General features: G+C 39.4%; 1 protein-coding gene across 17 annotated transcripts in view; it reads right to left on the minus strand.

Annotated features, from left to right (window-relative positions):
* RABGAP1L (RAB GTPase activating protein 1 like) overlaps positions 1–14,112 on the minus strand; it is an 852,978-nt gene that overhangs the window by 110,029 nt on the left and 728,837 nt on the right. For 4 of the 17 annotated variants that reach the window (XM_063648457.1, XM_054449690.2, XM_054449711.2 and 1 more), the window contains exon 2: positions 12,420–12,633. The exons of the other annotated variants lie outside the window; for them this stretch is intronic. In XM_063648457.1, the coding sequence (XP_063504527.1) occupies positions 12,420–12,530 (111 nt within the window). In that variant the 5' untranslated portion in view covers positions 12,531–12,633. The remainder of the gene's footprint in view (positions 1–12,419; positions 12,634–14,112) is intronic. 17 annotated transcript variants of the gene reach the window in all.

Below are 14,112 nucleotides of genomic sequence, written 5' to 3' on the forward strand. Positions count from 1 at the left end.
GTGTGTGCCTGCAGTCTTAGCTACTTGGGAGGCTGAGGAGGGAGAATCACTTGGACTCAAGCATTTGAGGCTGCAGTGAGCCATGATTGCGCCACTGTACTCCAGCCTGGGCGACAGAGTAAGAGACAATATCTCAAAAAAGAATAGAAAGGCTGGTCACAGTGGTTCATGCCTGTAACCCCAGCACTATGGGAGGCTGAGGTGGGAGGATTGCTTGAAGCCAGAAGTTCAAGACCAACCTAAGCAACAATGTGAGACACCCCCATCTCTACAAAAACAAACAAACAAACAAAAATTAGCCAGGTGTGGTGGCATGCACCTGTAATCCCAACTACTTGAGAGGTTGAAGCAGGAGGATCATTTGAGCCCAGGAGTTCAAGGCTGCAGTGAGCCATTATCACGCCACTGCCCTCCAGACTGGGTAACAGAGGGAAACTCTGTCTCAAATAAAAATAAAACAGGGCCCGACACGGTGGCTCATGCCTGTAATCCCAGCACTTTGGGAGGCTGAGGAGGGCGGACCACAAAGTCAACAGTTCGAGACCAGCCTGCCCATGATGGTGAAACCCTGTCTCTACTAAAAATACAAAAATTAGCCAGGTGTGGTGGCAGGCATCTGTAGTCCCAGCTACCCGGGAGGCTGAGGCAGAAGAATGGCTTGAACCCCGGAGGCAGAGGTTGCAGTGAGCTGAGATCACGCCACTGCACTCCAGCCTGGGTGACAGAGCGAGACTCCATCTCAAAAAAAAAATTAAAATTAAAATTAAAAAATAAAACAAAAATTTTAAAAAAGAAAACCAATGAGCTAATTAAGTACTCAGCTAGACTCTAACCTGATTCCACAATCATAAGAACTTAGTATATGGGTCTAAGGATAAAAAGATTTAAAAATAAATTCCATATCTTATGCATACACACACACGAATGTATTTAATTGTCACAAACATACTGAAGATTATAACTATGTGGGATTTCATCTTCCCCCAGTATAGTCATTAAATATGTACAGAGTGTGTATAATTCCCCTAGGCACAATGCTGGGCTGGAAATACAATGGTAAAAACAGAAATAGCTGGCCGGGCATGGTGGCTCACGTCTGTAATCCCAGCACTTTGGGAGGCAAGGTGGGTGGATCACTTGAGGTCAGGAGTTTGAGACCAGTCTGGCCAACATGGGGAAACCTTATCTCTACTAAAAATATACAAAAATTAGCTGGGCGTGGTGGTGCACACCTGTAATCCCAGCTACTTGGGAGGCTGAGGCATGAGAATCACTTGAACTCCAGCCTGGGTGACAGAGTGAGATTCTGTTTCCAAAACAAAAAAAACCTGACATAGGGAAGTTATAGGTTAATGAGAGATTCATTAAATAATCACGCAAGTAATTTCCTATACCATTAAGAGGAAGAGAGAAAGTGGAAGGCACGATCAAGATTTCTCCTAGCCCGCTGTAAGGAAAGACTTGTAAAAATCTTTGTGTCTCAGACAGTATCAGATAAAGGTTATATTAGGGGTATGTGGAGGGAATTCATTAAATTGAACTTAGAAGGAAAAAAACCCTTTATTTTCCTGAACCTCTAACTGAAATTTATCAATTCCTTCCATTATAAATGTAGCCAATAATCCACTGTGTTATTTGTGATTTTGCCACCTATAGATACCGCAGATATTTTCATTCACATTATATGTATTACATATATCTCAAAATTATTTTGCAATTATAGTAGCCTCACTACCATTTCTTGCTATTTAATATGTTTAATAAAGAAGTACTTATTACTATATCATAAATCTGATTTCTGTCTATTTTTGTAATCGTATTTTTTTTTTCTTTTGAGATGAAGTCTCACTCTGTCCCCCAGGCTGGAGTGCAGTGGCATGATCTCAGCTCACTGCAACCTCTGCCTCCCAGGTTCAAGTAATTCTTTTGCCTCAGCCTCCCAAGTAGCTGGAATTACAGGTGTGTGCCACCACGCCCAGCTAATTTTTGTATTTTTTTGGTAGAGATTGGGTTTCGCTATGTTGGCCAGGCTGGTCTTGAACTCCTGACTTCAAGTGATCTGCCCACCTCAGCCTCCCAAAGTGCTGGGATTACAGTGTGAGCCTCCGCACCTGGCCTATTTTAGTAATTGTATTTAAATACAGTTGATTTCCTTTGTAGTCTTATCTATTTTATGTTACACATTTAAAAACATTTTTTTCTGATAAGGGGTCCATGGACTTAACTACACTGCCAAAGGAATCCATGACTCCCCCCAAGTTTTTGCAAATCCCTGGGCTATAAATATGGATCAGGTTGAGATAACAATGTTGGCATACCCTAGAAACATTGGCAAGAGATTTCTGTTTCTTAATTACCTTTGGAAGGGATGGGGAAAAAAGAGTGCCAATTCACTTTAAAGTTTCAAGTAAAATGAATAATGGTAAAAGACTGGTAAGTCTGAATTTTCAATTTTATCGCATTTTTCAATGAGTATAAGTCATTTTTTGATGATGACTTTGATGATGAATCTGTGGATGTGCAATTTTTGTGAATATTATATAAGTGTACTATTGAGAAACACAGTGCTTATATATTTTACACAGCTAACCTAACCATATGAAGGGTCAGTTAGGTCAATTATATATGTGGTAGACTATTGTTCAGCAAATACTCACTTTCCCCTCCCACAACCCCTATTGCGGAGTACACTTTTCTTCTCCAGTATGTTGGAAATGGCCTTTTGATTTGTTTGATCAATGGAACATGGACAAAAGCCAAAAGCGTGAGGCCAGGCGTGGTGGCTCGCGCCTATAATCCCAGCACTTTGGGAGGCCAAGGTGGGCAGATCACTTGAGGTCAGGAGTTTGAAACCAGCTTGGCCAATATGGTGAAATCCTGTCTCTACTAAAAATACAAAAATTAGCTGGGCGTGGTGGTACATGCCTGAAATCCCAGCTAATCAGGAGGCTGAGGCAAGAGGGATTGCTTGAACCTGGGAGGCGAAGGTTACAGTAAGCCGAGATTGTGCCATTGCACTCCAGACAGAATGAGACCCTGTCTCAAAAAAAAAAAAAAGAAAAAAAAAAAAGAATTAAATGATGGCAATGCTGCCATAAAAAATGTAAAGAAATAAGTTATGAAAATCTCTATCAAATTTGCCCTTAGACTGCTTGACACATTTATTAATTTACTGCCCCTCTTAAGGAAACTGAAACTAGAAGGCATATGGATTTCAGAATTCCGATGCAAACAAAGAGCATTAAAGGCCTTAAAGCAAAATTGATAATGGAAGTTTTAAGTAAAAACAAATGTTTAAGTTAGTATGTAGCAATTTTTATCCTTCTTCTCCTGAACCAACTTTTTCTATAAACTAACTACAGCCCTGACTGTGTCGGATAAGAGGGCTTCTATATTTCAGCCTGCTAGAAATCCTATTGTGGGCATTACAATTATAGGGCTATACTGTTTTATTTTGTTTGCTGTAAATCCTGTTTGTAAATAAGCTTGAAGTCCTTGCAATGAGTTTGAGTACTACAATTTGACTACATGTTGAGCTTGCGCACTGTGGTGAGTTTTGATGTAATATTGGTTTCTCGCTGGGCGCGGTGGCTTACACCTGTAATCCCAGCACTTTGGGAGGCCGAGGCGGGAAGACCACCTAAGATCGGGAGGTCGAGACCAGCCTGACCAACATGGAGAAACCCTGTCTCTACTAAAATTTCAAAATTAGCCAGGCATGGTGGTGCACGCCTGTAATCCCAGCTACCCGGAGGCTGAGGCAGGAGAACTGCTTGAACCTGGGAGGCACAGGTTGCAGTGAGATGAGGTCATGCCATTGTACTCCAGCATGGGCAACAAGAGCAAAACTCTGTCTCAAAAAAAAAAAAATTGGTTTCTCTAATAATTTAATCATCATTTTGTTTTTATTTTTTTTGAGATGGAGTCCCGCTCTGTCGCCCAGGCTGGAGTGCAGTGGTGCGATCTCGGCTCACTGCAAGCTCCACCTCCCAGGTTCACGCCATTCTCCTGCCTCAGCCTCCCGAGTAGCTGGGACTACAGGCGCCCGCCACCAGGCCTGGCTAATTTTTTGTATTTTTAGTGGAGATGGGGTTTCACTGTGTTAGCCAAGATGGTCTCGATCTCCTGACCTCGTGATCCACCTGCCTCAGCCTCCCAAAGTGCTGGGATTACAGGCGTGAGCAACTACGCCTGGCCTTAATCATCATTTTAAATTTCTGTTAACCAGGCCAGGTGTGGTAGCTGACGCTTGTAATCTCAGCACTTTGGGAGGCCGAAGGGGGAGGATCACTTGAGCTCAGGAATACCAGATCAGCCTTGTCAACATAGTGAAACCCCATCTCTACAAAAAATAAAAAATTAGCCAGGCATGGTGACATGCACCTGTACACCTAGCTACTTGGAAGGCTAAGGAGACAGGATCACCTGATCCCAGGAGGTTGAGGCAGCAGTGAGCGACAGACCTTGTCTCATTCATTCATAAATAATAAAAGAATCAATTTGGAATAATAACTAACATACACATGCCACTTTCTATGTGCTAGGTATCCAGTGCTTTACATATATTGACTTAATTAATTTTCTTAAGTGCTTTACATATATTACTGATTTAATTTAAATTTAAACTTAATTTTTATTTAATCTTACAGGTACTACTAACATGATTCTGTAAGAGTTAAAGAAAGAGGAAAGAAACATGAAACACAGCTTGACAGTTAAAGATAGGTTTACTTTAGATAAAACATGAGAGGGGCTTCTGGCCGATTTCAGTCAGGAGTACTTTCTCTTACAGACTCCAATTTTACAGATGAGAAAAATGAAGTTTGAGATTAAGTAATCTGCCCAAAGTCATACAGCTAATTGCAGGTGAGGTAGGATTGGACCCAGGCAGTTTAGTCTGAGTGTGTGCTCAGGGGCTCTGCTCTATACTATCACAAAACTCACCTTATTCGATCAGATTCTCACCAAAGAAATATGGAGTTGTGATTCAGATGGTAGAACTACAAATCTGGATGCTGTGTAGCAGCAATATTCTGCCATAGAAACAAAGAAGCCGAGAACTTGGAGACAGAGAAATAAAGTAGATGTCAAGAGAGAAGTTTTAATTAGATGGCAAGAGATAAGGAGAATGGTTGCTAGCATCAGTCCAGTACCAGCTCTGTTGCCTAGATGAACTGCCCTTGCATTTAAAGGAACACATCTTGCTGTCCACGTGATAAAATCCCTTTCTTGTTTAAGATAGCACAAGATTTTATTACTTGCAACTATAAGAACCTTAACTCATTAGAACTGAATCAACCAAATGACTGGTTGGATGCTTGAACTGAACTGAAATTGATAAAGTAGTGCCAAAATATGCACTTGCTATGTAACAATGAGAATAAAAAATATTCAGATAACATTTTTTTAAAAATATGGATGAATCTTAATTGTTATGTTTATTCTAATCAATATTTGAAATGTATATCTAGTAAAGATTTAGAAATAACAGTATTGATTTTATTGTTTTCCCCATCTCTGACATATGGAATTGCTCTGAATTTTGTTTTTTAATTTGGCATGCTTGATGAAATCTGTGCCAATCCGATAAGGAGGAAGTAATTACAGAATGCTTACCTTCATCTCCCATTTATAGAACAGAGAAACTGTAGCTCCAAGAAAGAGCTCCCTTCCTTTGCTGGCACAGTGCTGCTATTTTGGTTTCTGTCAGTTAAGAATATCTATCCAGTGCCAATATAGTATAGCCATGTGTTAGTCTGGTTAAATGGCTTTTGTTAAAGGGCAGTGTTCTAACCACTGGACAATCAATTCTCTTACCGTGATACTGTGACCTCGAATTTCTAGATGTGGAACATCGTAAAGCCAGAATGGGTCATTTTTCTTCCATTCTATTCTTGATAACCTAACTTTCCCATTCCCAAAGACTTTTGACACTATAACAGTCTCCACTTTTGTACGGCTGGAAGCTTAATTTTCAATTTATCTCAATCATTTACTCTTCTCATAACATCAGTTGCTGCTTCTTCCTAAATAATATTAATGTATATTCCCTTTGTGAGAACTAACCAACATGTGTAGACTAATTTCTTTATTTACACTCCCACTGTCAAGTGTCTAAGTCCGGACACTTGTCATTTCTTTTTACTTGCATTGCTCTAATGTCCTTTACAATTTTTTCCTTGGTCAATGTCGGCTCTGCCAGTCCATTACTGCAAGATTCCTGCTGCAGTAATTGATCTCATCTAGTCATCAGAAGGTTTGGCCTATATATACTCCCTTCTATTGGTTCTACATTGCCTTCCCACCCTTCTGAGCTCAAACCTAAGATCTTCAGCACCATCTTCAGGGCAGAAGGCTTCAAGTTTCCTGTAGGACTGGTATCCTGATAGTGATTCCCTAATCAAGCAAAGTAATTCTCCAGGGTAACCTAACTAGTTCATTTTCTCCTTTTGTCCTTCCAACTCCTCCTGTGTCTCCAGGGTGCCTTATCTATTCATCCCACTTCTTCCTTTAGACCTTCTCCAAATAGTCTGATTAGCTCCTCCCTTATTAGAAAAGGAGACAATTAGTTACAGCTTTCACTGTGCTAAATACTTTACAAGTGCTCTCAAATAACCTCATGGTATTCCAATGAGGTAATACTATTATGTCTCTGTTTTCAGACGAGAAAACTAAGGCTTAGAGAAGTTACTTAGCTCACTGGTAAGTAGCGAATCTAAAACTTGAACTGAGAACTGTGTAACTTTAAAACCCCCAGTAGAGGCCAGGCGTGGTGGCTCACGCCTGTAATCCCAACACTTTGGGAGGCCAAGGCTGAGGTGGGCAGATCAACTGAAGTCAGGAGTTCGAGACCAGCTTGGCCAACATGGTGAAACCCCATCTCTACTAAAGATACAACAATTAGCCGGGCATGGTGGTATGTGCCTGTAGTCCCAGTTACTCAAAAGGATGAGGCAAAATTGTTTGAACCTCGGAGGTGGAGGTTGCAGTGAGCAGAGATCAAGCCACTGCACTCCAGCCTGGGTGGCAGAGCCATACTCTGTCTCCAAAAAAAAAAAAAAGTTCCTATGTTCTGCTAGTAGTGACTAGGCTTTTGTTTAGGTTATCACGGTAAACAATATTGGTCTAGGTAATTTCTAAATTTGCTCATGTGTGTATGATATGGAAGACATAAGAAGTTATGCTTGGCTTCCTTCTTGTTTTTTCTTATCTGTAATTTATGTAAAGGGGTCTGTGATTTTCTTGCATCATCATTTATTTTTAAGGACTCAATAGGATATAATCATATTTTCCAAAGTGTGGATAGAGAGATTTCTGAATTCAATTTAGTGGGTCATAAACAATTAAAGCCTTTAAACAATTGAATAGAACAGAAAAATCCCCTTCATACGTAACATGTGGCAACAGTAGGTATTGTTTAGTCAAATTTTCTTTCAGTTTTGTGTGTGTAACAGCTTGCAATGTATATTTTACTACAGATTCCTATCAAAAACATAAGAAAGACACAGGGTTACTTATGAATAAGAAAAAAATGCAGTATCCACACCTGAGAACCACTGTATTTAATGGGATTTTTACCATTCAAGGAATCAAAACACCTCCCATTATGTAACAAAGTCCAATTACAGAAAGATATTTAATTAAGCCTATACTAAGAAAGTTTCTAAATACCCTTAATAATGAACCCAAACCTAAGGAGGATTTTATAACTTAGCAAGAGTGTAATTTGCTTCACAGTGCAGTTATCAGATTGAGAAGCAATTTTATACTGTAGAAAATCTGAGAATTTCTTTCATTTGATTTAAAATGTTCATCTTGGCTGGGCACAGTTGCTCACACCTGTAAGCTCAGCACTCTGGGAGGCTGAGGTGGGCAGATCAACTGAGGTCAGGAGTTTGAGACCAGCCTGACCAACATGGAGAAACCCCGTCTCTATTAAAAATACAAAATTAGCCGGGCATGGTGGCACATGCCTATAGTCCCAGATACTCAGGAGGCTGAGGCAATAGAATCTCTTGGACCCAGGAGGCAGAGATAGCGGTGAGCTGAGATGGTGCCATTGCACTCCAGCCTGGGCAACAAGTGCAAAACTGCGTCTCAAAACAAAAAAAAACAAAATGTTTGATGAAAAAATGTTCATCTCAAAGCAAAAAATTCAATATGGAATTAAAAGCAAATGAGGCCGGGTATGGTGGCTCACACCTATAATCCCAGCACTTTGGGAGGCTGAGGCGGGTGGGTCACTTGAGGTCAGAAGTTCAAGACAGCCTGGCAAACATAGTGAAATTCTGTCTCTACTAAAAATACAAAAATTAGCTGCGCATGGTGGCTAGAACCTGTAATCCTAGCTACTGGGGAGGCTTAAGCAGAAGAATTGCTTGAACCCAGGAGGCGGAGGTTGCAATGATCCCAAATAGTGCCACTGTACTCGAGCCTAGGTGACAGAGCGAGACTCCATATTAAAAAAAAACAAAAACAAAAACAAAAAAACAAATGATATATATTTTTATCTTGCACAATTTTAGAATAACTTTTCCAGATGAACCAAACCCAAATATTACCTCCAAAAGACGATTTTAAATTTCAAATCTGATAAAACTAAATATCTTCAGAAAGTTTTATAATACCCCAAGATCTGCATTATTTAAAAGTTTGATATATAAAACAATATTATGTGTTTCTATCAACTCCAAGGATTTTCCATATTAGTCAACAGATTCTATTTAAAAATGAGCTACATGGTTAGGAGTGGGAATTCCCTTTGGTGCAGCTAGGGTTGCATTGAGGCATAATATACACACAATCTACAAATGGAAGAGTGTTTCCTGATAAACACATTTATATTAATTCATTCATTTTTTTCTCCCTCCCAGTCTCTTATGTGCCTGCGTCCATACACATACACACACACAATGTCCTATACTTATTGAGCATAGGATGTTCCCTATGACTTGGTCACTGTCCACCTCTTCAGCCACCACTGTCCTCTACACTCTGCTACTTCACATCTCTGTATTTGTTTCTTCTCTCCTTTGGCCTAGAAAACTCCTGTTAGTTTTTGAAGACTCAGCTCAGACCTCTTAAGAGGCTCTTGGCTGGGTGTGATGGTTCATACATGTAATCCCACCACTCTGGGAGGCTGAGGTAGGAGGACTGCTGGAGCCCAAGAGTTCAAAACCAGCTTGGGCAACATTGCAAGACCCTACCTCTTTAAAAAAAAAAAAATTAGCCAGGGGCAGTGATGTGCACCTGTAGTCGCAGCTACTCAGAAGAGGCTGAGGTGGGAAGACTGCTTGAGCCCAGGACTTTGAGGCTGCAGTGAGCTATGATCACAACACTGCACTCAGGCCTGGGTGACATTGGTGAGACCTTGTCTCAAAAAAGGAAGAGAGGGAGGGAGGAAGGAAGAGAGGGAGGGAGGGAGGGAGGGAGGGAGGGAGGAAGGGAGGGAGGGAGGGAGGAAGGGAGGGAGGAAGGGAGGGAGAAAGAAGGAAAGAAAGAAAAGAAAAAAAGAGAATTCTGTTTCATTTCTTTATGATGGTCCTGTCAAGATCCTCTTTTTTTTTTTCTGTAGAGATGAGGTCTCTCTATGTTGCCTATGCTGGTATTGAATTCCTGGGTTCAAGGAATCCTCTTCCTCTTGCATTGGCCTCCCAAAGTGTTGAGATTACAGGCATGAGTCACAGCACATGGCCATAATTCCGAATTCTCTGGATAAGCTTTCATGGTGGAATATTGTAAAATCAATGACTAAAATAAAATTTAAAGATTATCTACAACCATGGATTATCCTATCCTGATTCAGTTATAGTGTATATTGTAGTTAACTAGGGGGTTGGCAATAATCTTCATATAATATATGTAATTATAAAAACATAAATTATATACATTATACAAGGAAAGCATGCAACAGGCCAGATGTTTCTCTATTAACACTTCCAGAAATATATTATTATTATTATTTCTTTTTTTTGAGACAGTCTTGCTCTGTCTCGGCTCACTGTGACATGTGACATCCACCTCCTGGGTTCAAGCATTTCTCATGCCTCAGTCTCCTGAGTAGCTGAGATTATGGGCACACGCCACCATGCCTGGCTGATTTTTGTTATTTTTAGTAGAGACAGGGTTTCACCATGTTGGCCAGGTTGGTCTTGAACTCCTGGCCTCAAGTGATCTGCCCGCTTCAGCCTCCCAAAGTGCTGGGACTACAGGCGTGGTCCACCACACCTGGCTGAGTATATTACAGTTTTATTAAGTATATTACAGTTTTATATCTGTTTTGCTTTTTGCAAATCTTTTTGCTTTTTTTTGTCTTCCAGCTGATTCTTTTAAACTACATCTCTACAAAAGTGGAGAGAATATAATGAATCACTATGTATTAATACTTATCACCCAGTTTCAATAATTATCAACACATAATCTACTGGTTCATTTTGAATCTCTGCAGACATTTCATCCAAAACTATTCAATATATATCTCTAAATGACCATTTTAAAAAATCATAGTATCAGCCAGGTGCAGTGGCTCACACCTGTAATCCCAGCACTTTGGGAGGCCAAGGTGGGTGGATCATGAGGTCAGAAGTTTGAGATCATCCTGGCCAACATGGTGAAACACCATCTCTACTAAAAATACAAAAAAATGGCTGTGCACCGTGGCTCACGCCTGTAATCCCAGCACTTTGGGAGGCCGAGGTGGGTGGATCACAAGGTCAAGAGATTGAGACCATCCTGGCCAACATGGTGAAACCCTGTCTCTACTAAAATACAAAAATTAGCTGGGCATGGTGGTGTGCACCTGTAGTCCCAGCTACTCGGGAGGCTGAAGCAGGAGAATCACTTGAACACTGGAGGCGGAGGTTGCAGTGAGCTGAGATTGTGCCATTGCACTCCAGCCTGGGAAACAGAGCGAGACTCCATCTTAAAAAAAAAAAAATAGCCGGGCATGTTGGCAGGTGCCTGTAGTCCCAGCTACTCAGGAGGTTGAGGCAGGAGAATCGCTTGAACCTGGGAAGGCAGAGGTTGCAGTGAGCCGAAATCGTGTCACTGAACTCCAACTTGGGCAACAAGAGGGAGACTCCATGTCAAAAAAAAAAAAAATCAATGTACAAAAAATTACATAATTCTCTTAATATCATTATTAAATACCTAATGAGTGGTCAAATTTTTCCCAATTATCTTACAGATCTTTTTATACTTTGTTCAAATTAGCATTTAAACAAGGTTGATTTATTGCATCTGGTTGATATAACCCTTAAGTCTTTTAAAATCAATCTACAGCTTTCTCCTTTATTTTTTTATTTTTACTTTTTGTAATTTGTTTTTTCAAGAAATAGCCATGTTTTTAAGGTTCCTGTGCCTTAAAATAGAGAAGTAGGGCTTCATACTAGTTAGGTTTAAATGTTATGATATACTCTTTCATTCTGTTGTTTGTGATGAGTCATATTAAATATAATAAACAAGAAATTACTACAATTGTAGTTAAAAAGTTGATTTTGGGGGCCGGGCGTGGTGGCTCATGCCTGTAATCCCAGCACTTTGGGAGGTGAGGCGGGCAGATCACCTGAGGTCAGGAGTTTGAGACCAGCCTGGCCAACATGGAGAAACCCCATCTCTACTAAAAATACAAAATTAGCCAGGCATGGTGGCGCATCCCTGTAATCCCAGCTACTAGGGAGGCTGAGACAGGAGAGTCGCTTGAACCCAGGAGGCAACGGTTGCGGTGAGCCAAGAACATGCCATTGCACTCCAGCCTGGGCAATAGGAGCGAAACTCCATCTCAAAAAAAAGTTAGTTTCAGAGGTATAGATCGTTGATATCTTAAACTCAATAGCCATTATAATGATGACATCTAAGAGAAGAAACAATAAACACTTGCAAGAACTTCCATTTTTGATTATGCCAGGACGTGCACACACACTAAGATCCTTAGAGAATGGTACCTTTTTTTTACAAATATTAAAGCCAAACTAAAATTGTACTGTTATTTTCCTAATAGTTCTTCTTAGTAATAATTTAAGACCCTGAAAGTTACCTGATTTTTAGGTAGCTCAATTCTCAGTTGATATTATGACTCACTGGTAGAAATGTTACACTTCTATGAGCCTCAATTGTATGCTATGTAAATATAACTAGCCTCTACCTGATAATTATATACATATTTACAAGGCAGAAACTTAAGACAAAGTGATATTTGGCACTCTAAAATTCCTCTCAACCTCATTATATATGAAAGCATCAGCCTAACATTTTAAGTGTGCTACTGTTATATAAGTGTTTAATTAAGTAAATAAATCTTTGAAAACCTGTAGACATAACACAAAGCCAACAGCAAGTTATGCCTCAGTTGCTACAGGAGTATAGATATCATGTTAGAAAAGAAAATATAGTCCTAGAGTAGTGTGCAAGGCACCACCTACCATAGATCTGGGCTTGCTGATGGCCACCAGACTAGTGAGGAAGTCTTCATCGTGCAGCTGGCTGAAAACATGGGCGTCATAGGCTACCATAATGGAGATTTCTTCCATCATCTTGCCAGCTGGCCTTTCCACAGCAGCAGCTGCTGTCCCAGCTCCAGACCAGACTATCCAAGGAAAAATCCTACTGCAGCTCAGTGCCAGTGTACACACCCACCTGAGTTCGAGGGGGTGGAGTGTCAAAAATCCAGAAAGAAAGAGAGAGAAAGAAAAAAAAAGCGGCTGCTATCACAGGCTGGGCTAGCAATTCACCCCTAGTAGGAAACTAAAGGAGGTTTCTTATCTATGCAGGAAGTATACACTACAAACACCTTCTGCATTTATAACAGAGAAGCTGGAAAATTCAGTTTTTGGAAACCTTTAAACTTCAAAAAAGAAATAAAGTTTCCTAACTAGAAATATCCTATAGCAACAACAACAACAACAAAAAACTGATTTGTGTTATGTTCTTGGTAATTAAAAATTTTCATAATAGCTCGTCTTCTTACTGCAGTATTATTACATGAAGATTGTTCTTGGAGGACAGGTAAATTTTCTTAGTGTTCTTACCACTTATTTTTTTGTAATCTTAGAAAATAAACAGATGAAAACCATTTTAATTTCTCAGAATTTAAAGAATTCATAGTACAGTTACAAGTGATCTCCTGAAGTATGAAAAAAAAAATTTTCCCCTCTGAGTATTTCTGTTAAAGAAAAAAAATGCCAAAACATAAAAATGAAACAGGGACAGCAATATCAATTAATAATCATTACTCCCTTTTCCTACTAAAAAAAAATAAGTATTTTAAGCATAATTTAGTTTTGTGTTGTTATTCAGAAAGCAATACAAGGGTCTCATTTATAAACTGGTTGTTTTGCTCCCATAGATAAAAGTTCTCTTCATCTTTTATCTTTAAGGCTAGAGGTTTCTTTTAATTATTCAAATCAGTAGATAGCCATTAACCGTTGGTAGCTTAACCACCAGTAGTGCTTTCTAAATTACAGCTGGAGACCATAAATGAACTGCCATATTTCCAGATGAAAAGTTTGAAAGCTGCCCATAATCACCATTACAAAGTTACTTGATCAGGAAATATAATGTATACTAATTTCATGGAAAAAGATTAAGCAAATAAAAATGAGGGGAAGACAGATAAGGCTTCTCTGAAGTTGGTTTTCAATATTCCTAATTAAGCTAGTATCTTCCCTGCTTTTTCTAGATCATGACACTGCAGTACTTACTATGAGAAATATTCTTTGTTAGAACTAGAAATTAATTTGGCAATGTTTGTCTAAAATCAAAAGAAATAAGTTGAAATAAAACATTTCAACCGGTTGAAATGTTTAGTCTTCATTACCAATAGCAGGATTATGTTATCTAAATTTGTTTGCTTTTCAGAAAACAAAACTCAGAATGAGATCTATAGTGTTATTTTCTCATGTTTTCCAAAAGTATTTTTTTCATCTACATTAACATGATTACTTATATAACACCTTGTCCCATTTAAATGTAATTAGTAGAGTTTTACAACTGCTATAGCATTCTAGCTTATAAGAGCGAGCACAAGGAAGGAGGGAAAAGCGCCTTATTGCTAGGAAACAAGCAAATCTAATAAGCTTATTTAAACAAAAAAATGCAATATTTTAAATAAATCCA

This window comes from Pongo pygmaeus, chromosome 1 (assembly GCF_028885625.2).
Source record: "Pongo pygmaeus isolate AG05252 chromosome 1, NHGRI_mPonPyg2-v2.0_pri, whole genome shotgun sequence".
Taxonomy (NCBI): domain Eukaryota; kingdom Metazoa; phylum Chordata; class Mammalia; order Primates; family Hominidae; genus Pongo; species Pongo pygmaeus.